Source organism: Ailuropoda melanoleuca, chromosome 16 (genome assembly GCF_002007445.2).
Source record: "Ailuropoda melanoleuca isolate Jingjing chromosome 16, ASM200744v2, whole genome shotgun sequence".
NCBI lineage: Eukaryota > Metazoa > Chordata > Mammalia > Carnivora > Ursidae > Ailuropoda > Ailuropoda melanoleuca.
The window spans coordinates 336,897-362,777 of record NC_048233.1 but is presented as its reverse complement, the minus strand read 5'-3'; the positions used below and the strand labels follow the sequence as shown (position 1 = coordinate 362,777).

General features: G+C 50.6%; 1 protein-coding gene across 13 annotated transcripts in view; it reads right to left on the bottom strand.

The window, feature by feature from the left end:
• The window catches only part of MICAL3 (microtubule associated monooxygenase, calponin and LIM domain containing 3), a 276,533-nt gene that overhangs the window by 13,780 nt on the left and 236,872 nt on the right, over positions 1–25,881 (bottom strand). For 9 of the 13 annotated variants that reach the window (XM_034646041.1, XM_034646044.1, XM_034646046.1 and 6 more), the window contains 11 exons: positions 21,870–22,007; positions 20,620–20,682; positions 16,754–16,867; positions 15,851–15,997; positions 15,319–15,401; positions 12,385–14,236; positions 11,784–11,878; positions 8,017–8,067; positions 6,572–6,682; positions 5,248–5,341; positions 223–273 (listed from right to left, as the gene is read on the bottom strand). In XM_034646041.1, the coding sequence (XP_034501932.1) occupies positions 223–273; positions 5,248–5,341; positions 6,572–6,682; positions 8,017–8,067; positions 11,784–11,878; positions 12,385–14,236; positions 15,319–15,401; positions 15,851–15,997; positions 16,754–16,867; positions 20,620–20,682; positions 21,870–22,007 (2,799 nt within the window). The remainder of the gene's footprint in view (positions 1–222; positions 274–5,247; positions 5,342–6,571; positions 6,683–8,016; positions 8,068–11,783; positions 11,879–12,384; positions 14,237–15,318; positions 15,402–15,850; positions 15,998–16,753; positions 16,868–20,619; positions 20,683–21,869; positions 22,008–25,881) is intronic. The other 4 variants (XM_034646042.1, XM_034646052.1, XM_034646043.1 and 1 more) reach the window with 4 other exon arrangements.

Genomic DNA, 25,881 nt, shown 5'->3' with positions numbered 1-25,881 from the left:
ATTAAAATAACGCGGGGAAGCAAAGCCTCTCTCAAATCTTCCTCTGGACAGTGTGGAGGGTCCAGCATGCTGCTCTAGTATGAGCTGGAAAAGGGCCTGTGCTTTTGCCGTTTGGTTATCAGGTTGATTTCTTCTTGTTGTTTGTGAGCAGGGACTGGGGACAGCAGGTGGGGAGAGGGGGTCAGCAGGGTTAGTGTCAGCAACAGACGCCGCTATACATACCACCCAGATGCAAGTCGATGAGGTCACTGTAATAAGACTCTCCCCAATAGTCTACAACAAGGAATCGGTGAAGAGAGAGTTATTGCATCAGATAACCCTCTTGTGCCCCCAGACCCAAAGCCATCAATGACATGAAGCATACGAAACACAGAAATACAGCAAGAGGGTGAGGAGAAACAGCTGGAAAGCATGCATCTCTCTGGAAGTGCATTACATACACACACGTGCTGCAGCTATATACTTCCTGGTGGTGGAAGGAAGAGCTTCCTAAAAACCACAGGTGAGACAGTTAATAGCCAATTAACAATGTGATTGCGGCTCATACCTCTGATCACTTCAGACAGGATGGAAGGCCTTGGCTTTGCCGGGAGACCTGACCCTGCTGGAAGTCAACTGTATCTCACTAAGATTTTTAAAACTTCAAGGGCAGACCAGGAGCTACTTACTCTCTTCATTACTGAGTATTAGTAGCCCCAGGCTGAGGGTCGAAGGCAAGATGTGATCATCCTAAAAAAGCTCTGCAAGGCCACCAATCTGTGGGCTTAAAGGTGGTCAGAGCTCTCCCAGAACTCCCCTGAACCCCACTGCTGAGCATTTTCAAACCCCTTGCAGAACCGCTTTTACTGGTTAGGTTTGAGATGAAGGAGCTCCTGTTTCTCCTGAGGTTAGGCCCCAACTTCAGCCAGGCTTCTCTTTAAAAGCAGAGTCACTATCCTCCCTAAGGCTCTTGGAGGCCTGCAGGCCTCAGGTACTCCTTGCCTTTCAGCTCCACACTGTCCAGCAAGGAGGCTGCATTCTTCACATGCCTGAGATGCAGAGCCTGGGCACAGATGAGGGCTGGGCTTGGTCGGGCAGTCCTCATCCTCCCAGAATCATAAACAAATGCAGAGTACAACAAAAGCCAGCCGCTCCTTGTTACCCTTTGCCTCCAGATCTCTCTGTCTATATGCTGCTCCTGCCGATCTTTTGTTCCACACGAGGGTTCCCCCTTTAAGAAAGGCCATACCAGAAAGTAGAATGTCATCCTGGAATGGTTTTTCAACTCCTGCTCAAGGCTGATGCAGTGGATAAAATTTGCATCATGGTTCCAGAAACAAAAAGGGCTTCTCAGATGCTCCAGACTAGAAATCACATCTGCCCTAGGCTTGCAGGCTCTGAACCTAAGCCTTATGGTGCAGATATACATGAGCCTTAGACAAAGAGAGAGCAATAAGATGGCAGGTCCACATCAGCTCTCTTCTCTGGAAGGGCAGCCTGGCTAACAGTCTGACCCCTCAGAGAGCTATGGAAGCCATCAAGCAAGGCAGGATGGCAGGCTCACTCAGCTGTGCACCCTCATGGCCGGAAGACTCCAAACTGCCATGCCCAGCTGAGATGATCTCCTTAAGGACTCAGCCAGGAGCAACCAGACCAACAAGAGGAATGGGACACAGAAGCAGAAGAGAAAGGACAGCCAATGGTCACAGTTCAGCCTCAAAGATGATCTCTGCCAAGTGGGAACAGGGCCACTGGGACTTCTGACAAGCGGTGAGCCTTAGAAGTGACGTGCTTAAAATAAGAAAAGGAAAAGAGCATGTTCGGAAATATATTCTTATGGTAGGAGCTTCTGTAGCCGAGAAATTCCCAAATGCATCATGGGGGAAATCTAATGGAGCTGCCAAAGTCTGTCTTTAAAAACAGGACAAATCTGTATTTGGATGAAGGTGTTTTGATAAAGCTTTGCTTACAAGAGTTTGGACTAGAATAGTGGTTTTCAAACCATTGTGTGAGACCCTAGGGTGCACTGAGTGGTATTCCAGTGGTCTCCCAACTACCTGATTCACAAATATTTTGAACTCCTTTAGAACTTACACAAGACACACTACACTCAGAAGTCTGATACTCCGACCGTAACCCACTGAAGACCATCCACACATCCCGCTGTGCTGTCAGGTAAACTTGTTTTTGCGAGGCTCTTGGGACCCAGTGTCTTCTGCCCTCCATGTGCAAGTATCTGTACTCCCTGAAAATGTGTTGGGGAAGAGGATATCTTACATATTTATATAAATTCTGGCTTTGCAAGGAGAGTGCTCGTGGAGAGCTGCACAGGACAGCACCCTGGGGTGCTCCTCCTCCCTGAGGAGACCCAGCCTGTCAGAGCAGCACCTGTCACCGCGCGGTCCTCAAGGAGGTAACATCCAGGCCCTGGTATCACAGCACAGCTGGCTTTTGTGTTTACTGCATGCTTGGGAGACTTTCTCTGAGACCTACTCTTTATAAGGAACATAAAGTGCTGCTAGATTTAGTAGTGATTAAACTGCGTAAATAATTCCTACTGCTCCCACCCTTGGCTTCTGGGATGAAGGTAATTTAAACTGCATGTATCCTGGGGCGCCTGGGTGGCGCAGTCGTTAAGCGTCTGCCTTGGGCTCAGGGCGTGATCCTGGTGTTCTGGGATCGAGTCCCGCATCGGGCTCCTCTGCTAGGAGCCTGCTTCTTCCTCTCCCACTCCCCCTGCTTGTGTTCCCTCCCTCACTGGCTGTCTCTCTCTCTGTCAAATAAATAAATAAAATCTTCAAAAAAAAAAAAAAAACAACACTGCACGTATTCTGAGATTTCGGAGTGAACTCTTAAAACACGGTTGCCATTTCTGGCAACTCCCTCGGTGTGTCAGGATGTTCTCTATACTGGGCCCCAGGGATGGACTAGAAGCTGAGGCCTATTATCACTTGCAGTTCTCTACTCTAACCTGTATTTCCAGATTAGTGCTTATCAACAATCTAGAGTTCTTCTTTTTGATTTAAACTTAAACTTACAATTTGGCTTGTATGAAGGGTTCTGCTTCTAAGAAACAAGTCTGAAAACCACTGACTTAGACGAAATCCTGGTTGTATGTTTTTATGGAAAGGTTAATTACCTAAACAAATAGAAAGGGGAATTTTGGCAATCTCGCACACCAATCTTCAAGGGTGAGTTTCTATGACTCCTTGGCAGTCAGCAGCTTGAACAACAGCCTGTTCTAGAAATACTGAAGCAATGCCACAGTCTCGAACTGCATGGCATCCGACAGGTACACAAGTGCTTTGCAGAAACCATCAACCCTGGGGCGGCCCACCTGAACCTCAGGACCCTGTGAGGAGGCGGCGCAGACTGTCTGCCCTGAGGACTTAGGCTAACAATGAAGTGGGGGTGCACAGGCCTATTGAGTTGTTCTACGTGTTGGAAGATCTATAACTCATTTTCCATCTTGGCAGAAGTAATCTGTGGGGAAGGATAAGAAGGCTCCCTCCTGACATCTGCAAGAAGAGAAAGCAACGAAGGTAGGGCCCTGTGGGTCCTATAACAGCCGGGCAGGACATCCCTGCCGGGCTTAGGCTAACTCCCTCCGGGTGGTCAGACTTCACGGAGGGGCCAAGGAAGTGCATGCAGGGCAGGAAGCCAAAACAAGGATGGTGGGGGACATGACAGCTTCATTTGGAAGCCCGGAGACCCTCTGAGGCGAAGCCGAATCTCCACTCATTGACAAGGGCCAGCGCTTGCCTCGCGGTCACACGTCCCAGGCTTCCAGCTTACAGGCTGCTCAGTGGTTCGACTTTTTGCATCTCATTGGGTGGCCCAGGCTTCAAGCAGTAACTCCAGCATCAGGTAAGGCACAAAACCAAGAAGATCACATCCTCATCTTTCTCCCCATCCCATCTCTTCACCTGAAGGTCATCACTGAGTCGACTGTTCAGCTGCAATTTCTAGGCCTTGAAGGGCCCAAAAGATCTTCTCCTATGCCTGAACCCTGACTCCCCCGCAAATGAACTTGGGGCCTGCAGAACCCTGCGAATTCATCTTGACATCAGGCACTTCCTGTGAGTTCAGCTCGGCAAGATCCGACGGCAGCAACTGGCCCCATTCCTGGCTGCCTTCTACTGGTTCGTCATGAGTTTACAGAGAGCCTGCCTGCCAGGAGATGTAGCAGCCCTGTCCCTCTGCCATGCTAGAATAAGGCATCAGGGGTTACTGCAACATTAGGTCACCTCCCTTCTTCATGCCCTGCCTCACAACTTGAGTGCTGACCCTGGAGGCCTGTGCTCTCTACAAAGACATGGAAGTTTCTCCATCCAGAGGCTGGACCGAGACTCATGGACTCTTGAGAGAGCAGAGATCAGTCACTCCACGCCTGAGCTGGGCCTCTAGTTGGGGCTGGCCCAGTGGTTTGAAGGTCCAGAAACAACAGGGCTTCTTTCTGGCCCCTGGGATCAGGGATGACTCAGGTACTTCCTTGCTTCCTGTGTGCCCCACTGTGCTGAACCCATCTCGCAGGCTCCTTGGATGAACAGTGGGGGTGACTGCACGACGCTCTGCAGCTCTTCCCTGGGCATGGCAGCCACTGAGCGTGTGGTCCTCACAGCCATTCCCGTGTCTACCTTGTGCTGGCTCACCATCGTCCCCTGTGCCTGTCCACCCTGCCCCGAGTGACCAGCCTCTGGCAGACATAGAGCCTGGGTTCACACTGGAGGAGGTGGTAAGGGCTCTCTGGGGCATGTGTCCTCCCATTCGTGTGCAGTCTGAGCAGGAAAGGGAACGCACAAAGCTAAACACAGGAGGTGGCATGTGGGGCTCAGGCTGGGGGACCCGCTCGTGCAGTTCTGTGATGGCTCCTTGTGGTACAGTGTCCCTCATTCCCAGCTATTTTTTTCTAGAAGAAACGAAGTGGGTGGGGAGGGAGAAAGGAGGAAGAAGAGAGGAGGAGGCCTAGTGCTTGCCAACAACACGTGAAGCGGACTGAGAGTTCGTTCTACAGATAAACGGCAAACCCTCCGACAGGGGAAAGAACAAGTCCAGGCCTTGGGGAAGTCCCAAACAGAGATGCTTTCCTTTTCCTTTGCTTAACAGGAACCCCCAGTCTCGGTGATGAAGGGCCCCAGAGAACCCTGCTGGAAAAGCAGCTGAGTTCCACATGAGGTGACACAAAACTAGCCTACTATGGGGGGTGGGGTGGGGGCAGGGGCTTTCCTTTAGGAACAAACCTCCTCACAAAGGAGACCCAGACAATACCTGCTTCACCACGGAGCGCCTTCTCCACGGCAACCCCTCTTTCCTCCAGCTGCCTCTGCTTCTCCTCCACCTGCTCCAGCTGCCGCTGGATAATCTGTGGGAAAATAGAACAGTGTGAGCACCCAACTTTCTCTCGTCTCCTAGCTTTCAGGAGGACAACTGAACTGTGCAAACACAAACAGGGAGAAAAACAAATTAGGTCTGAAAGTTGGAAAGGCTTTCATCCACGGGCATTAAGCCCGGAGTGGGGTGCGGAGACCAACCACGTCGAATACCCCAGGGCCTGTTGTTAGTAAGCAGCACAGCGTGCGGGTGTCCGTCCAGCCCTCAGCAGGGGAGCTCAGACACAGGAAGTGAGGTCAGCTCCTGCATCAAGGACTGAAGTACTGCGTCCTAAGTAAGACCCTGCCAATGGTAAGATTGCTAAAGCACTAGCAGGGGTTCTTGGAGGGCACTGCCGAAATTCTGCCTCTAGAAGATTAAAAAAAAATCTAGAATGGAGCAATGTGCTAGAATCTGTTTGGAAGCGTATAGTGAGAAGTTTCTCTGTGCTACATGGAGACTAATCATGGATACTAGAAGGACATTCAACCCCCAAAGCAGCAGCCCATGACATATACCTGGAAAATGGCACACAGAAAACCAAATAAAATCCAGGGATCCAATCAGTGCAGAGAACATGGATACAGAATAATGTTCAAAAAAAGGACTAAAAGATTGGCGGTTTTTGATGCTTGCTAAACATGAAATTCAGAGGAATATCTTGGTATTTGGGTTTCCGGTTAATGTTTCTCATTGATTATAGTTTTTGATTAGTGTACTAATATAAATACAACTATACATATACAATTTCATTATAAAAACATATTGTATTTAGATATCTCTTAATACTTTATATAAAGAAATGATTTTTTTGTTCCAGAAAGAAAATCTGGAATGGTCTAGGATCTGTAAGGCCTGAACACAGAGGCTGATGCTGGGGGACAGCTCTGACCTGGGAAGCCCAGACCCACCAGAGGCTGACAGATTACAGACAGCCTCTTGATGACAGTCCTCCCAACTGAACTAGTTGCCTTTACAATGATTACTCCACAGCAAGGCATGTGGGAAACTCAAAGCCCGGCTCTTCCTTTTCTACCCAGAATTCCATAAAAACGAGGCTTCTGTGGTTGCACCAATCCAGAGGCTTGTGGCCTGACACGTTGGGGCTGTCCTCTCAGATATCAGGGACACCCCGTCTTGCTCTGCTGTCCTCTTAGCCTCCCGTGTCGGAGACAAGGAGGTTCTTCCTCTCTCAGGAGCTGTGGCCCCTCCGTCATTTTACCTGGGCTCGGTGTAGCCGCTTCAGTTCCTCTTGCTTGGCCTGTCTCCGAGCTGCCTTCTGCACACGCCGGGTCAGCTTCGCGTTCAGTTCCTCTTCCGTGTAAGTTCTTGGCTGGGGAGAATGAGAGAGATCTCCTTAGCCAGGTGCGGCAGGCTTGGGCAGGGAGAGCGCTTCCACTAGGTCGGAGCTGCCCTTCTGCCGAGTGCCTGCGGGGCAGACTCCAAAGCTGCGACTCGGCCAGAGGCCTCACTGACACTCGTCCTTGCTGGAGGCCTGACTGCTACAGGGCGCAGCTAAAGTTCTACAAATGAGATACTGCCCCAGGGGCAGGAGGCTGAGTGGGGACTGAATGTTAGGAAGTTAAAAGGACCAAGGGTCATACACTCCTTTAGAGATCACCTGTTTCCCATGCAAGGATGTCTGCTCTTTTTTAGACTTTCTGGGGGTAAAAATATGATAATTAGTTCTCCCAAGCCTCCTGCTTCTAGGAGGGCACTGCAGAAATGTATGCCTATACAGGGAAAGGAAAAAGAAAAATCAGGATCCTTTTATTTTCTTGTTTCATATAAAATGCTACTCCCTTCAGATGAGTGATATAAGAAGGTTCTCTAAGAAGTAACACCTAAAGTAGAGAAAATGGCAATGCTTCTATTTTTAAGTCTGAGTGAACCCCAAACTAACTAATCCAGTCTGAAGAAGGGAGACAGGGAGGTGAACCTAGACTGCCCCCAGGGTCTGCACAGAGGCAGCAGTCGGACACTGAGAGGAGGGAGGAGGCGGTCTGGCAGGGCGGTTCCAGCCACTGCCATCAAGCCCTAAGGAGGCAACAGTGCAAATCTGTGGACACAACCGCCTGAGCAACTCCACCCACAAATGTGGGCATTGAGGGTGCAAGGCAGGGTCAGATGCCTTGTGTAAACACCAAGCAACCACCAAGAGGAAAATGCTGAGAGGTCTGCCTCTATTCCTAACATCTTTATTTCCTCTAAGGAAAAAAAAGAGAGACTTTGATAGATCTTAAAAGAGACTTCCAAATTCAACTCACGAGTATAGTCTAATAATCTTTAAGAGCTCAAGGAAGGTGGAGGGCCAACTGAGCAGGTGAGTCCTTAAGGAACATCATGGTGTTCTAGCGCCCTAAGCATTTCACCTCGCAGGTCACAGAGCAGAGAGCACACGAACTCCCCATTCCTGTGGTGCCCAGTCCCAAAGGGCAGCCCTGGAGTGAAATTACCACATGCACTCCAGCCAGTCAAGAGCAGGGCATCTCCCCTCCGTCCGCATGACACAGCTAAAGAGAGTTCTGCCGCCAGTGTTCGCTACTGCTCCATGCATGTGGGAACAGTTAGTGAGGGTGTGGCTGGAGGGCCAGGGCTGGGGGCTGCTCCGGGTGGTTAATCACAGACACGCATGCAACAACGACCAGCCACGGGATGAGACACTACCTTTGATGCGTGTGCTCTCCTGAACGCCAAGGCGTGTGGTACATAAATCGACTTTTAAGGGGATGGGAACGGAAAACAAAACAGAATAGTAATAACAATTAAAAAATCAAAACTAGAACACAGAAATGGAGCAAAATCAGTTAGAGGTTTAAAACAAACACGTGAGACTGAAGACTAAAACACATGATTATTTTTCACAATGTCACACAGGACTGCGTGAGTGAGGAACCTGGGGATACAGATCCTAGCAGCAGAGTCTCAGTGAACCCTGGTTTTGAATAAGGACTGGGTTCACTTTTCTACTGAGAAGACAGCTTCTTCCTTGCTATGCTCCAAATCTTCTCTCTTCTCTTTTCACTCTCCCTTGTGTATAATAAACTAAAGCTGTTTAAATATATGGTTATGATGCCATTTCTCCTTCAGTAACCCATTTGCTTGTGGAAATTCAGACCACTTCTTTCAACTCAGTCAGGGGGGTGCAGCACTGGTGGTGGGAAATTCCTGTTGCTAGGGACATAGAGACAAAGATACAGAGGAAACTGAGTATCAAACCTACTGTTCTCTTCCAAAAGGCTCTCTCCTGGCAGTGTGGGCCAGGTGGGTTCCTAGCGGGCCACCCAGAAATCCTGGATGGGGGTGGGGGCCATTTCTTGATTATGCACAGTGAAAGGGGCCTAAAATAGCATAAATAACAGATATTCACCAAAAATATATCAGGCACATATGTCCTGCCTCAGACTGACTCATCTTTCCCATAAACCGGAGAGGATGAATCTCATTATTAGAACAAATCAGCTAAAAAAAAACAGAAGACAGATGATTTCCCCAAGCAGCATGTGAACCACTCCGTAGAAACTATGTAACCACAACCTAAGGGACAGCACTTAATGTCTGCCCCACACCGTGGCTGCTGTAAAAAGTTAAAGGGAGTGGGGGCAATCACGGACTGACTTCTGGCAGGCGAGGGAAGGTACCAACTCGGCAGAGGCAGCGACTCATGCAGAGACATCATGACGCATCTGTGGTGTGTTGAGAGACGGAGGCCAGCCACAGCCGCTGCTTCTGCTGTGACATGGGGACCAGGGCCTGTCCCAGAGCAAATGCACATGCCCATGGCTGGGCCACAGAGGTTAAGACACAGTGCATCACTTATATTTAAAGTCAGACTCAGGCAAAGAAAAGAGGTGAATGTGAATTATCTTTTGTTGGTAGGGTTACAGGTGATATGTAGATTTAGTCTGTATTATCTTAATTTTCTAAGTAAACATTTTAAATAAAAATAAGTTATTTTCAATTTTAGGGTTTTTGTTGTTGATGTTTAAATGAAATAAAACTCAGGCACCTGTTTCACAGACACCTGATGCAGAGATGGATCTGTGACGTAAGAGGAGCCATTTCCCCCAGCTGCTAGAGATGCTCCCTCCTGACCCCACTGTCCCTTTAGGTGTCCCCACTTGCTTTACTTCCTGCTCTGAAAATTTTCAAACCTAGTTAAAGTTGGAAGAGAACAATGAACACCTTTGCCTAGATTTGCTAAATGTTAGTTAGCATTTTGCTATATATTTGATGTATATAATCCTTATATGTAGCCTTAATGTCTTACAAGGAACTTAGCATTGATGTGATGTGATAACGCTGCATATCTACACATATTATACCATCTACGATCAAATTCACTTAATTATGCCAAAGTGTCCAGCACGCCTGTTTTTGTTTTGTTTTCCTGCTTTAGCTTCCCTCCTTGAAAATACAGAGTCTGCTCTCACCCAGGCCAAACTCACACCACAGCAGGATTCAGGTCACCACGTCCTAGGCTCAGCTTTGACTTTAGTATTGTCCGCTCAACCTCCAGCAAATGGCTCTGCCCCTGTGGGGGCACACACGGAACATGAAGCCCTCCACGCCTCTGATTCTGGGATTCTAGGAGTGGGGTCCATGACTTGTTGGGCACGTAGAAGGGGAAGAGCTCCCTATGAACCTCAGGCCAGCAAGCCCCAGGGAAAGCTGTCCTCAGTGACACATACTGCCAAGAAGAAAGCCTTGGCATGGCCAGCTTGGGCAGCCTGCCACTCCACGTTCTGCCGGGATGTTTCATTAATTAATAGAGAAACAGTGGAGAGACTGACCACAAAAGCAACCACAGATGGGAGTTTCTGACCAACAGGAGATGAACTGGCTGAACATCTGCATATCTACACGGAAGCACAGTGAACCCTGAGCCACATTCTCCTTCACAGACCCCCTGCCCACCACCGCCTGCTCCATGAACCCCCTAAGGCAGTGCCAGTCCCCAGTGTCAGCACATTTTGAGGGACCCATGTACATATCCATAAGCAGCTCTTAGTCCCAATGTCAGTAGGACTGGGAAATGCTGCTGCCTGGGAAAGCACAATGGGGAGCACTTGACAGGAAACCCACAAAGCCAGGCTCCTGGGGGAAAGCCACCACACAGGGTCCCAACTCAGTACCAGCCTGGCCAGGACAAGTGGGAGTTGGCTCTGCACATGGCAGGGCGGGATCAGAGGCCTGACTGTTCAGGTGTCCTTCTAGCAGACTGGACAGGTAAACAGCTGGCATGGCCAGGGGAGGCCAACAGACCAAGAATGAGAGGAGAACTAAAAGATGGGCTTCCTCCAGTGTGCCAAGTTGTTAAAAGCTGGACTGGGCTGGGAGGAGGGGGCTGGCCACAGCTGCAGAGCCATCTTTACTGACCAGATATGTGTGAGGCTCAGGTCTGCCGTGGCAACTCCCTGGAAGCCAACAGAGAGGCAGACTCAAATGCAAGCCCTGGAGAGCCTTGTAAGGAAGGTATATGGCGTTCTGGGGACATCTTTCATTCAGAAAAGGGAGCTGAAGATAGCTGGGCTGTCACCAGCGACAGGCGGCTGAGTGTGTGTCCCAGGCCAGACAGTGGACATGATGCAGCTTCAACTGCCCTTGTGTGCTGCCCAGGCCTTTCTGGACTGCCGCCCCACCCCCTCACTGTTTCCATGATGCCGATGCCATGGTAGAACTTTCTCTAATCCCTCTCCCTCCTCCAACTTCAATGTCTCTACACAGAGCTACAAGAGCCCTTGGAAATCAGAAGATTGAATAAATATCCAAGAGCCCTCCACATTGCGGGTTCGCTCCTCAGGAGAGTTGAGTGGCCTCCTCAGCTCCTAAGCCTGGGGCAGTAAAAGGCACCAAGTCAGATCCATAGTGCCCTTCTCAGCACAGAATCCAGGTCAGTTTTTGGACTGGTTCTTTAACAGCAAAATTTCCTCTCTAATCCACAAATGTACAAAGCAGGCAGGATGACAGGGTGCATTCCTTAGTGACTCAGCCTCCATCTGCTGCCTAAACCATCGTCCCTGTCCCAACCTCCACCAGACTGGGGCACGGACAACCCCTCTCCTGTCACTCTGGACACTGGTGGATGCTATTCCACATGGGATTTCTGAGGACAAAAGAAGGAATGGCAAGCCAGCAGCTTGCTAAAAATCGAGTGAATCTTTGGGTGTGGAATGTCTCTGTTTTCTTCCCAAGAAGACATTGAAACAAAAAGCCCCAGCTGTTCACTAAAAAAAAAAGACCCAAGAGAAGAACTCCCTTTATGTCTCTCTTACTTGGGCCTGCGCTGGGCTCAGGATTCAGCAGTGGCTCTGCTGGGAGATCCGAGGAAGGCGCTGGCTTTACACCCTGGGCTTGAGATTTGCTTTCCCTTTCTTCCACCTCAGCTAAGACCAACACTACAGGGGTTTAGGCTGGGCTTGACCCCTACATACCTCTCGCCTGGACTTCTGGGAGGACCTGTCAAGGATGTCGTCACTGGAGAGGTCCGAGTCCTCCGAGAAGCTCAACTGGCGCCGCAGCTGCAGCTCTGGGGGTGGAAAGAAGAGGCAAATCGAGGACACCACGGTGCTTTCCTGACTCCTACATGCATGCACACCGCCCAGGAGAGCAGGGGAGAGGCTGGCTTCTTTCTCAACCCATGCGGGGGAGCCAGGAATTTGGAGGCCGAAACCTGTGCTGGCAGGGGCAGTGCGAACACTTGAGTAGGCGGTGTCCGCTTGGTTCTTCCCCGAAGTGCCGCGCTCCACCTTGCTCAGAATCAGGCCCTGCTCTGGGGCTGTGTGACCTGAGGAAGTGTACACACCTCCCAGGTCTCCCTTACTCAGTTCCAAGCTGGGTTTTAGAATTATTCTACCACGTGGAATATGCTCTGTGAGCCTATGGTTCAGCTTCTTTCTTCCTTACCCCGTCAGCATAGCTTCTAAGAACTCTCAGGGAAGCAGCAGGAGAAATGGATCGTTTGAGGAGAACCAATGCCTGGAGGACACACCCCTTATGCCCTGCCCCAGGAGGGGTCCCCTGGTGCTGACATACCTGCTCGCACAACGGGAGACATCCTGTGCTTGCCCAAGTCCACAGTGGCACTGCTGGAAGGGGTGCTGGAACAGGACTTGTCATCGCCCTTCTTCTTCTTGTCCTTCTTGTACCCAGAAAAGACTGACTTCCACAAGGACCTGGGCTTGGCAGCAGCTTCCTCCAGGAGGTTTGGGCTGGGCTTCTCTGCGGGCCGGCCCTCACCTTTGGACTTCTTCTCTTTCTTGTTTCTGCGGGGGGAGAAGAGTGACGATCTCTTCTTGCTCTTCCCACTGGAGCCCTCGGATGAGGTGACTGAACCATCAGGGCCCCCTGAGTCCGATGGAGGGGAGAGGACCTCCTCACTAGTGGCTTCATGCTTCAGGGTGGGCTCCCCGGGGCCTTTGAGAACTGGGCGTTTAGGGGATTCGGGGCCGAGGTCTTTGCCCTTGGAGGGAACTGAGGAGGCTTTGCGGGAGGTGCCTCCTGGGGGCCTGGAGGTCCCAGCTGCCATCTCCATCTCCTTCATCCTACTCAGCTGCTTGGCCATAGCGTCTCTCAACGCCTGGCTCTTCACAGACTTCTCCCTGGCTCGCATGCGCTCCTCAGCCAGCTCCTTGGCTTCTGGAGAGACTACGGGCAGGCCCCTCTTCTGTGGTTGGACCCCACTCTCCAGAGTAGGCAACCTACCATTCTCCTTGGCTAGGGGTGGGTGGAGGGGCCTCTCCGTGCGGGGCCAGTAGGAGGGGGGGGTGAAGAACTTCTCTTGTAGACTTGAGTCCTCCGTCTTGTCATCATAGGTATCCTCCACATCATCGGCAAAGGGGATCTCATCCACACTCTCCACAAACGACTTCCGCACCTCTTCTCGAGGGGGCTGGGCAGGCTCTCTGGGGGCCCGCATAAAGGAGGCAGGCGGGGGGGGTGGGATCACCGAGGCTTTGGGCTCGGTCTCCTTATGCTCATAAGTCTGATATGGCTTCCTTCGAAGAGTTGCGGGCTCCTCGTCCTGGGGTGGGGGTGGGGGTGGGCTTGAAGGTGGAGTGAGCATGGTGGAGTCCGAGGTGTTGAAGCTCTGGCTGCCCCAAGTTTTCATGTTGGAGGAGCTCCCATGAAGGCCCAGCCCAGAGCTGCTTGATAGATCTCTTCTCTCCTCATGGGAGCTTTTCAACTCTCGGTCTGATGGGGACTTGGGGGTCGGCAGGGAGGGTTGGTCGCCATCCGACTTTGGCAGGCCTAGCCTCTTAGGAACAGGTGGAGGTTTTAGAAGCTGGAGCCCCTCACCCTGAGGAGACTTCTCAACTGAATAGGATTTTAGGGACGCTGGTTTAAAGGCAGGTGAGGGGAAGCTGGTCTCGGACACCTTGCTCCGATCTACAGGTGTGAGCCCGAGGCTGCGGCGGATCTCGGCGCTCTTCATCCAGAACTCTGCCACCAGGTCATCCCGTTTCAGGGCCTCATCCACAGCCAGAGGGCTGCCCAGTCTATCCTTGGTGTCCCCTTGGTTCTTCAAGGGGAGGGGAACCATGGGGATGGACGTTTTGGCTGGAACAGGCTGGAAGCGTATGGGGGACTTGGTGGGGGACGGGACAGTGGCCTCAGAGGAAGGCTGAGGCTGGGAACAAATGGGGAGCTGGGTGCTGGTGGGGGTGGAGGTGGCCAATGGTGACAGGTGCTGTGAACTAACTGGGGAGGTAGGTGTCCTGGCTTCCGGCAGAGCCACCGGCTGAAATCGGATAGGAGAGCGCCCAGCTCTCTGGTCAGTGGGCACTTCCTCTTTGGGCTTCACTTTGGGGAGCAAAGGTTCAGGGGAAAGGCTCTCTTCGGGCAATTTCACCTTGGTAGCAACAGAGACAGGTGGGATTTGGGCCCCCTACAGAAAAGGAAGACAGAAGCTGCTTAGAAGGAAGGGTTCAATGGTCAGAAGAAACCCGCTGGGGAGCTCTCTCTCAAAGGGCCTGTGTTTATGAAATAAATTCCTCTCTCCGTCCTTTAGGCTGTCATTCAAATGGCTCCAGGAGAACCCTTCTCACTTTCTGCTCTATTTGTTCAATTTTTAAAGCCACTCTACTCTGCTGAACAGACTTAGCTTTCAGGGTTTGGTTCATCTCAGACACATCCTACATTCTTTGTGCACTGAAATGGACACTGCCCAAAGCACACTAATGGATCCAGCTCTCCTGACGATGGACCCCAAGAGCTCCAGGTCTCTGATGTATGAAGACAGGGGCCCACACTGTAAGATTTAAAACAGCTTTTTTTTTTTTTTTTTACAGTCTAAACTACAAATTGTCCTTCCCAGGAAGCTCAAAGATCCAGATATTCCTGCAAAAATCCTTGTCACCCCACCCATTAGTCTCAGCAAACTCCCCCAATTGCATGAATGAAATCACCAAATTCATCTTGCTTCTTAGAATCTCAAAGACCAAATCAAGCCAACGCAGGTCTTGAGTTTGGCCTCCTTCCCCGATCGGTCCTCCAGATAGCATTTCCCATAGGTGAAATCATACTGTTGTGATCCACTTACATAGCCTTCTCCAACGTGTGGCTCACATACCACTGGTAATCTGGGTGAATATTTTTAATTTTAAAACTTAGTCATATGTTCATTTTAACATAACACTAAGAAACAAATCCATCTGTAATATCAAACCAATGATTCCACAAAAATTATTGTTTTAACTTAAAAATAGTTACTTTTAAAATGTTGTGGTATGATAGCAGAGCGACACAGTGGTGGGATGACTCAGGTCTGGGATTGGTACAGCGCAGGGTTAGGGAGATGCTGCCCAGACTGCCCTGTCCTCGTGGTGAGGACTGAGCTGGATCCCCAAGGCCACTCCTGTTTTCAGCAGCCCCACTTAGCACAAGAAGCAAAAAAAATGGATTCACAGCAAGGGCCCTAAGATGAGGTCCCATCAGTTCCGTCCCCCACAGTGAGCCCTGAGCCCTTACCTCTGCCACAGGGCTATGGCCTGGGGAGAGTAGACCAGCTCGCTCCTCAGGGGGTGGGGCAGGGCTGGGGACTTGGGCAGGACCTGAACAGAACAGACACAGGATTTATAAAAGAAAGCACCCCCACCCTTCCTGCTGAGAGCTCCTCTCCCAGCCACCTCTGTAGGGGGGTCCCTGTCAGCCAGCAGAAGAAAAGTGCTTTCCCAGAGTGTCCCCAGATGCCACCTCTGCTCACTCTGGAGTGTCGACTTTCTTCGTGTGTGTGTGATGTGTCCAGCTTGGGGATGTACCCCCTACACGTTCATGGCTCCAGAGCACACACAGAAGGGCTGTTGGCCAAAGCCACGTGCAGAGTCCATGCATGGGGAAGGAGGACAGCAAACAGAGCTGTCTGCCGTCTGGAGGCTGGTGTGCAGAGTGCCAGCTGTGCTCCAGCTCCACTTCGGTGACCTGTGTCCTGGGGACTGCTCTCGTCCTTGCAGGCTCTCAGTGGGAATTCTGGAAGCAGTTTATCCCGAGACCACAGACTTACTTCTCTCCCGGGGCCCTGGTGAGGTGACGGGTTGCTCCTCCTCATTTTCAGATACCCTCAGCTCCAGCTCTGCCTCCACTGCTGCCTGGCGCTGCACGCGGAGCTCTGTTTCAGCATCCGATGGGATATCATCAGACCAGCGCTGATCTAGCAGAGGGAAGGGAGAGCACGGCACCTGAGTGAGGCCCTGCTTCTTTTTGAGTTTCCTGCCATACCCAGAAAGCAGCCAAACCAGCGTCTAGACCTGGCTCTGTGCCCCAGCTGGGCCCTGCCTACTGGTTCCCACCAAGCTTCTGAGAGACTTGGCCCAAGGCCCCTTATTCTCTGAAACATGGTGCTGTCATCAAAGCCTGCGGTGCTCCATTTTCTTTTTAAATGCACAAGATGGCACCTGAGGGACCAGAACAGAAAGAAACACAGTATATGCACCTGTGAAGGGTAGGCTTTGCTTCGTGGACTCACTCACGGTCTGTTTCCCGCAACACCACAGCGACAACCATGCCCCCTCACAGTCTCGCCTGGACCCTCTCATTTCTCCCAGGCCAGTCCCTGTCTCCTGTCCCCAACCAACCAGACTATATTTCTTAAAATACCATCTCCTTGCAGCTACCATTCAGAGGACATCCACTGAATTAGAGGCCCTTGTCTAAAGCACCCAGTCTGCTCGGTTTCGCAACCACGACTTACTGAATGCAGGCTCTGCTGTCTGCAGGCTTAGGGGTGGAATGACACGCATTCAAGTTAGTGCCAGGACAAGGAATGAGACCAGGAGACCTAACGGTGGCCTCTTCTGTGTGCCCTGCTTTTGCTTTAACGTATCTTATCTTTCCTGAGTTGCAATCACACAGTGGGGAAGAGGGCAGTCAGCACAGTGGAGAGGGGAGGCTCTGGGGTCCCTCGTACCATCATCCAGCTCAGCACCAGTGTCCCCTGTGTCCCCATTCTCCGCTGCCTCCCCTTCTATCTCTGCCGGCTCTGAGTCCACATCTTCCTCCAGGTCATTCTCATCAAATGGGACTGTAAAGCAGAAACGTTCAAAGGAAGGAAGAAAAGGACAGACAGATAGACAGAGAGACTGCCTGTGCAGGTGTAAATGGGTTGTGGTCTTCCCAGGGCTGCAATGTGAAGACCTAGAGAAGGGCGGAGATGGACTCTGAAGGGTGTGGATTTGGACCCCAGCGCAGACATCGGCCAGACTTGGGGGGAGCTAAAAGCGGTGTGGGCGCTGGTAAGAGCCCGGGTCCCTTCCTGAACACACGGGACTAGCACCGCTCAACTCCAGCAAGGCCAACTGGAAGAGGGAGAGCAGTGTCAGGTCTGGTCATCTCCCCTCTTCTGCCGAGGCTGCCGCAAGCTCCACAGTGTGAGAAGGACGGGGCGGNGGGGGGGGGGGGGGGGGGGGGGGGGACACTGCTTCTCCAGGCCCAGCAGCACCAACGGCTCCCATGCCAGCACTCTCTGGACTGTGTCACCTAATCCTCACACTGATACGCTAGTGGGGCTGGGGCAAAACCGAGGCCACACGGGTTAGGTAACTTGCTCACGGCCACACTGCTCCATCTAGCAGCTGCAGTGCCGTGTGTTGGTGAGTTTACTGCCGTGTGAACCCCAAGGGCACCCACCTCCCCTTTCAAATGGCAAAGGTTGCAGCTTCGCTTGGGATAATTTGGAGAAATTTTTTTTTTTTAAAGTATGAGGGAAAGGGTGAGGGGATATGTAAAGTTCATTTTCTAGACTTAAGAGTAGCCCTTCAGTGCCGCAGAACGAGGCAAAACACTGGTCGACTTCATTTTCCTCAGGAGGAACCAGCCCCTACACACACACACACACACACACACACACACACACACACACTCACTCTCTCTCTCTCATTCAGACTTGTTCCTAACCTCTGTACACTTGGAACTCACACTAACAGTTTGGAATAAATGAAAGCAATTAAAAAAGCAACGCGTGCTGCTTTAAAGGATGCTGTGAGATTCCTGTGGTACCCGAGACTGACAGGCCCTGTCTGTCAGGGGTCCTAAGAGCTTCTTCTAGGGTTCGAAGTACAGCCATTCTCCAAAGGTTCTCACTTCAGGAAAAGGGGTTATGCTTAGATTTGCATATCCAAGAGCTGAAGGCTCCAAGCCCAAGGGGGTTGGGTGGACGGTAGGGAGATTTCTTCGAAGGCCGTACCATAATGAGAGGCCATGCAAAACCAGGCCCTCTCAAGTCTCTGGCCTCTCCACTGTCCAGCCTCATGAAGCTGTCCCCTGCTACTGTAAGCATGTGCAAGGTGAGTGTGGACAACAAGGTCTGAGTGTGATAAAAATCAAGGAAAATCAAGTGACTACCTTTGGGGGTGGGGTAGGTAAGATAGGGAAGGGGCACTTTGAAGATGCTGGCTTCACCTAGTCACAGGAGTTTTTGTTAAAAAAGTATAATAATTGCTTGGGGCACCTGGGTGGCTCAGACAGTTGAGCATCTTGATTTTGGCTCAGGTCATGATCTCAGGGTGGTGAGATCAAGCCTCGCATTGGGCTCTGCACTGGGCGTGGAGCCTGCTTAAGATTCTCTCTCCCCCTCTGTAAATGCCCCCCTGCCCCTGCGCTTCTGGCAGAGTAGGACACTCTGTCAAAAAACAAAAACAAAAAAAACCCAACAATAAAAATAATTCCTTAAGCTGTATAATTATCTAATCACACCTTTTGTATACTCAACTTATTAAAAACAAGGTAATGGCTTGCATCTAATTCTGGAGAACCACTCAAAATAGGTTTGGAATTGACAACAGGGAAAGATGGGAGAGTTCCAGAATAAGTTCTAGGCGGGCCAACAGTTAATGTCACACTCCTCCTTCTGAGATACCAGGCAGTCCGTGGAGTTGGTAATGCCAAGATGCTTTCCTGTAATGGTGGCATTTGTTGGGAAAAATACTGGGGGTAAAATTACTCAATTATTTCCACAGGTTTAAAACCTTTGTGTGGTACCAATGCTGTTTCAGTTGATCAAACACCAAGAAGTGGGATATCTGAGGAACACACAAAAGTCTCTGTGCCTCCTCAAACCTGAGCTTCCTGTCTGGATAACGAGCTCATGGTTTCATGACACCATTTCTGAAGAGGTGGGGACACAGATGCCCCTCTTCCCCCAGCACTTTTCTCCTTTGGCAATCACCCCAACCCAGTGCAAATGGAACCAGGGGCTCATCCTGTTAGGGCCCATTGTGTCCAACATGTATGCTCAAATAAATCTATGAGTGCCTGGGCCTCAAGATGGTAATTTATACTTCTGTCGGCAACTGCACCAGATGCGAGCACAAAGGAGACCATGACAGGACTCCCCCATGTGGCACTGTTCAAGTCACACTGCCCCATGTCAGCCTGATCCCAGCCCTAGTCCCTTGGCCCTCACACGGTTGTCCAACTCAGAGTAGCTACTAAGAAATGTCTGTTGTAGAGTCAGAAAGGTACTAAGCCTACAGTCCCTGGGAGTACCTTGAAAGGAACAATTGACACATATAATAAAAAACGAACAAGTGAGAAATATCAATGCAGCAGCAGCAGATACTGGAGAAATGCAGCTTGAGGGGTGGAACTGGGGATTAAACCCAGGTTAAGATGGAGTGCAGAGTGCCAGAAGCTGCCACACACTATGGAAGCTGAGAATCACAGACATACATAGCTTTTGCTTTATTTCAGCTGCCAGCTGGGAAGTCCTGACACACCAGCCTTCTCCAACCTTCTGGGAGACATGACTAACTAACTAGGAGGGATGCCCAGCAGCTTCTGTTCACAGAGCTAGGGTCTGGCTGCAGCTCTCCCTGTGGCTCTGTGACTTGTGTGCCTGCGTCCACTTCTCCCGCTGCGAGTGAGGACAATGGGATGGGCTGGTAAGAGGCTGGTAGTAAAGAACCATGAGCTCCAATCCTACCCATCCCAGAAGCAACCACTAGGACCACAGTTCTCAACCAGGGGGGCAATAGTGCCCTTCTTCAAGTTTATTTGATACTGTGTAGGGCATTTTTGGTTGTTGCCTAGATGGCAGGGGCAGGAGGTAGAGGCTGCACGGCTGGCGTTTCGAGGGCCAAGACAAAGGAAGTTAAAAGTCCTGCAACGCAGAGAACTGTCCTGGGCACTGCTATCGCCTGCATTGAGAAACACCCCTCCAGAAAAGGTAAGGAAGGACAACCAAGGTTTCTGAGCTATCTCTTGGCCTAAGTATTTGAAGAGACCCCACAGCTCAGTATGCAGACTCCGTGGACACTGTGTCTAGTTATACCCAGCCTGTCCCTCTCCTTTGAGCTGGACAACATCCACCAATCCTCTGTTCCCCCCTCTTCACTGAGGAGTCTTCCACAAGTCCCTGAGTACTGAACGTCTCCTCCTCTGGACTTTGGTGGGTTTGTGGAATATTAACAGATTCCTCTACTTTTACACCCAACTGCTACACAACTTAATTTCTACAGACTTTAAAAATCACTGTGAAAAACGTTCCCTCAGTTTTGGCCTTTACTCAACCGTTATTAATAATAATGATAACAATAAAAATAAAAGTTTAGTCAGTTCAGTCTACGCTCTTGCTCTCCTCCAGATCTTCCCTGAAGGGCGTGGGGTGTGCATCTGGTCCATGCAAGGATGGGCTGCCTGAGTGAGGCATGCATGTGCCCCCCCCCACCTTGGCATGCACTAGCAGCAGGACCAGAATTCTAGTGTTAAGGTACCAGCAGAGCTGCCAAGAGAGAGTGGTTATGGTGAGTGGGAAGAGAACAAACATCACCAGACTACCTCCGGAGACTGTCTCCAGCCAGGCCTGCACGGCTGCACGGCGTATGGAGGGAAGGTCAGGCACTGAATTTAAAACAGACGATAGATACAAAGTTACACAGGAATGCGTGGTCCCCGTGAGGAGAGCTGAGGTCATCCTAGAGCCCCAAACAGAAGAGAAACTGAGACATGTTACAAGCCAGAGGCCCGTCCGGCACCGATGAGGAGTCACAGTCCCGTTGTAAGCCTATATGATGGGCATTCAGGATGAGAAAAGGAGAGAAAACACAGGGAGGGTCAACGGCGGCTCGAGGCTGCGGAGCTAGCCCGGGCGGCAGGCCAGTCCGATGTCCCTGGTCAGCAGGATCTTTCTCCTCACTCCTGCTGAGTGTTTATGCTGCTGCAAAAGTATTAACAGAGGCTGGTCTTGCCTGTAGGTGAAGACTTGGGGCTGGGGAAGATCAGATGTCCCTGTGAAAGGCTAAACTTCATGAAGGCAGGGAGCACCCCTTTGTTTACTCAGAGCCTTCCAGGGTGTGTGGCCCCGCCAGGCGCTGAATGGAAGCATGAAGACGAGCCAGTGAGAGACAGAGGCTGATGACACCAAGGATCCATATTTGGACGGTGGGTAAGCAGGGTCAGAAGGTATGGAGAATGACATGGCACCTGCCACATCCCTCAGTAGTCTCCACTTCCCCCTTTTATTGCTTGCAATTCCTAGAAGAAGTCAGGCTAAAGTTCGTCTTCACCCTACTGTGGAACACAGACCATTTCAGCTGAAACCTAGACTTGGACATTATGCTAGCTACTCTAAAGGCCTCCTGGATCTAAATCTCTTCTTAAAACTTTATTTCAGTTCAAAATATACTCCCCCACCCCGTCCTGGCAATGTACATTCACACTCAGACACACCACACGAGGAAAGCACCAGAGCATTTTACCAAGTGGACAGAGTAACCCTGTCTAGTCATATGGGGAAAGAAAGCAAATTCTTGGTTTTCCCAAGGTCAAGTCCATTTTACTATTTGGCATCTGTGGAGAAAGCACTCATAACCTCTTAACCCATAGAGAACTTTACATATCCTCAAACAATAGCTAAGGGTCGTGGTCACAATTAATATCAGGAAAATAAAATGGTTCACTGGCTCTTACATTTTGATCAAACTGATGGCTTTGGTCCTAACGGAAGAGTCCTCTGCAACAGTGAGAGGGGAAGCAGGGACAGATGGTGCTCTGAGGGGCACTGGGACCTTGGATCTTGAAACAGTTACCTCTAGAAGTGGAGGACTCAGAGGTTGGTACCATTCGCTCCTCCTCCTCTTTCTCTCGAATATGCGTCCAGTGCACATCAGCCTGGATCTCCAGGGGGTCTGCCGGGTTTATGATCTGCTGTAGCCTCTGGCTCCCGACTAGTGTACCAGGATCAGAGGTGGAGGAGGTGAGGAAGGGAGAGACGATGGAGGAAGGAAGCAGAAAATAAACAGTCAAGGAAGGGAGGGGATGAAACACCACAGGAAAGGAAACAAAGAAAAGTTACCATATTTGCCAGGATCAGTTTGAATCAGAAAGAGGCAAAAACTGAGAACACACACAAACACACACGATTTCCACTTGTTCAACTTGATTTAGTTGTTTCAAGCTTCCCTTATACTGTTCATTTCAATGAAGAGAAACATACATTCCAACTCCAAAAAGAAAGAACTCTCCTTCTGATGCTCTTTTCAACTTATCTGCATTTGAGAGACCCAAATGCCAAGTCAGAAAAAAGAGCAGGTTACAACTGGCCTCTGAAGGGCCATCCCTCCAGGGCATGAGTACTCAACTCCATTACCTAGCAGTGTGAGATCAGACAGGATGCACCATTCATGTCCCTTCTGTGGTCACACAGCATGGTGCTTACTGCCACCTATCATGCTGATAGCTTCTCCTCTGAGATTTAAGCCAAGTGACAAGAGAAAAGGGGGATGGGACAGTATCATTCTGTCATGAACCAGCTAATTCACGCAGGACAGAAACTTACTTTGTTGGTACTTTTAGTGTTTATCTTTTGCAGCTAGAGAGAAAAAAAATCCCCCTTCCATAATAGGTCTCATGCTGCATGCTGTTCTGTGGCAGGGACACAGCTATGAGGAAGAAATGGAGTCTGGGGAGGCAATGACTGGGGGAAGAAGCAGAGCTCTATCCTGTAAATTCCCAAAGCTTTGGGAGTTCGTGGGCAGGAATAAAACAATACCTCTTTGCTTTTTCTGAGGTCAAAGCCCTTTTTCTTAAAACTCCATTTGGGGCCCCACTTCTCCCCTCTGGACACAAGACCTGTCTTTTCAGCTAAATGAGAACTCACCAGCAGCTCCTTCAAATTATTCCTGCTGTCAGAGCCCCAGGAATACACATGCAGCCCCTGCCCTGTAAGCTCCCTATAATCAGTGCTTGGACCATGCCATATGGTTGGGTTAAAATAAAGGAGCAGCCAGCAGCTCGGAGAGGGGACGCTTTGGGAGGGAGGATGGCTCTTCAGGCAGCAAGAGCAGGTGCCAAGGGATCTGAAAGGTTCCGGGACTCCTGACGGAAGCCCGCTCTCAGGAGCCCACTCTCTCTGCTTGGCTTCACTACCACCCAACCTCTTAATTTTAAGCAATGGAGAATGTGACATGGACAGAAAGTACCAGTAAGATCACCAAATGTACGTGCGGGCACCACGCTGTGTTAAATGTGGGTGGGAGCCCCACATGCACTGTCTTGTTGGAACTGCTGGTCTCCGCACATTCATTTTCCTAAGGTCAACTGGCTTTTATGGTGTTGGATGGGGCTAAATCATAGCAAAGTTATCCAACAGCTTGAGTGTCCTACGACTAAGGAAGGTAATTCAAAGAGAAAAATGTGGAGCCTGTCTTCATCTTCTAAACAAAGAGAAGACAGGGAGTCTTCTCCCCAGATAATGTTCTGCTTCCTGCTTATAAATGTCGCCTTGGGGACTTATCAGCCAGTACGTCCTCCTTTTTCAGAGAAATGTTAAGAGGCACAGTGGAGGGAGGTTCTGGACAGCTCTGCGGGTGATGACACCTGTGCCGGCTCCGCCCTTACAGGTGCTGTGACTGTGACATGAGGTTCTCGACATGAGAAGAGGCTGAGTCTTTCTTAGAGCAGGGAGCTTGCAACAAAGCATACAAGGGGCACAGACAGGGCCACATTCAATGAGGCTGCTTCTGGAGTCTTCTCCTCTACTGCCCTTTGACTCCCCTTTGTCTTAAATGCTATTTTGTACATCACCATTCATGAAGGCTGAGCCCAGGGACAGGTGCCGAGCTAGTCACGTGCCAAAGCCCGTCAGCACAGCTTTATAAAGCACAGATCTTTTCATGTGGGACCTGCTCTTGAAGGCAAACTCTGGATGGCAGCTAGGGAGCCAGGGTAGAAGGTGGGCAACGGGCAGAGCGGGTACCTTTATGTGTACCCGTAGCTTCTTCCTTTGACAGCTGCTGGAGCCACTGGCCTTGCAGTTCTCTGTCCCAGGGGCAGTACTCCCCTTCTACAGCAGGGGGAGCCAGACACCCACAAACACAGGATCAAGCATCCCACGTGGGGATCAACAGAAGAGAGAATGGAAGGGAGGAAAGAGAATAGAGAAGAGTTATCTTCAGGTGCAAGGCAAGAACATCCTGTCACTGTCTACACAACCAACAAAGTCCACTGTGCAGAAGTTACACACACCATGGGCTAGGAACACAGGCCCAGAGTCGGGCTGAATTTGTCGGTATGTGTTTCTCCCATTCCTGCAGGCTGGGTCTTGACACTAGCTTCAGATCCAGGAAATTAACTCGGTGTGGAGGAAAGCAGGGCTAAACTCTCCCACAAAGCATACAGACTTTGACTCTAAGCTGTGTCTGGGGCTAAAGCCACCGAACATATGAATCACTGGCTAGAGATAATGATGTCTGAAATGATACAAACAAAATACCTTTCCTCCGGGTGTGCTGTGAGCACAATCTCCCCGCCTCCCCGCACTCACAGGGACGCGGGGGCAGCCCCGAGCCCGAGCCAGCCACAGCTCTGCAGACACCAAAGTATGGAGAAAAGAACTCAAAGCACCAGCTTCCCGGCCCAGTGCCTGCCTCCTTCTTGCACAGACCATACTCATTTCTCATCAGGCCACCAAGTGCTGCCTCTGTGGACCTCACCCCAGCCTCTGTCTTTGGAGGGAAGAGCACAGGAGAACCAGTTCTAGAGAAGCCCCTTAGGGGCCTCAGGAAGTGCCTGCCTCTGACCACTCACACTGGCGTCGGGCACTTTGGGGGCAGGAGGAGGCCGTGCTTCCTTCTTGCCTGCCCTGCCTCACCAGTGTCTTGGAGCTACACAGCTCTCAGGACCATCTCAGTACTGTGCACCCTGCCTGGGAAGGCTCTGCATTTGGTCAGCACTCGGTCCTTCCTGTGCCAGACTGCGGGATGGGATTTGGGCCACCAAGCACATGGAATTCCAGGAGGAGCAGAGGTAAGCAGGAAGAGCAGCAGAGAAATCTAGTGCCAACTCTACAAGGCCCAGCGCTGTCTAGAATTTAATGAGCCCCTCTGACAACGGCTGGGAGAGATTGCTGCTTTAAAGGCCCAGGTCCTTCTCCTCCTCTCCATGTACCCTGCAGAGAGAGCACAGCCGTGAATTGACAGGGCACCGCTGTCAGGGGGATTCAGGTCTCTATCCGCCCTAGTTTCTTCCACACCACCCACCAGACATCTGTGCAGCCAGGGCAGGGAAAGAATGACCCTCTCTCTTATAGAGGCAAGAAAAGAAGGCCCACCAAGTTCTTCCTCATCACTCAAGGACACACACAGCCAGAGGTAGGGGCAGAATGGAAACATTTCAAGTCTGAGGCAAGAGAACATTTCAGAGGCAACCAGACTGACTGAGTACTGGAACTGATACTCCTTCTCAGGACACTGGTCCAAACACATTACCACCTGTCATCAACTGAAATCTGTCTAGTGGGTGTCTAGCCCCTCCTCAGTGACAACAGCTCTGAGCAGAGTGAGAGTCAATGCTCTGCAGCCTCCAACATCCTAGACTCTGAGTAAGGGAATCCTCTAGAAATCTAAATTCCCTTTCTTTATTAAAATAAATTTCTTTAACTAAAACTAAAGGGAAAAAATAGAGAAAACAAGGAGAGGAGAATGAGTAACCTAATTTGGATGAAGTCCTTTTGCTGACCCTCTACCTTCCACTTCCAATTTCTACTCAGAATGTGCCTAAGGGACATTACTTCCACTGTCAATGGCCTCCTCTGCCCCCGAA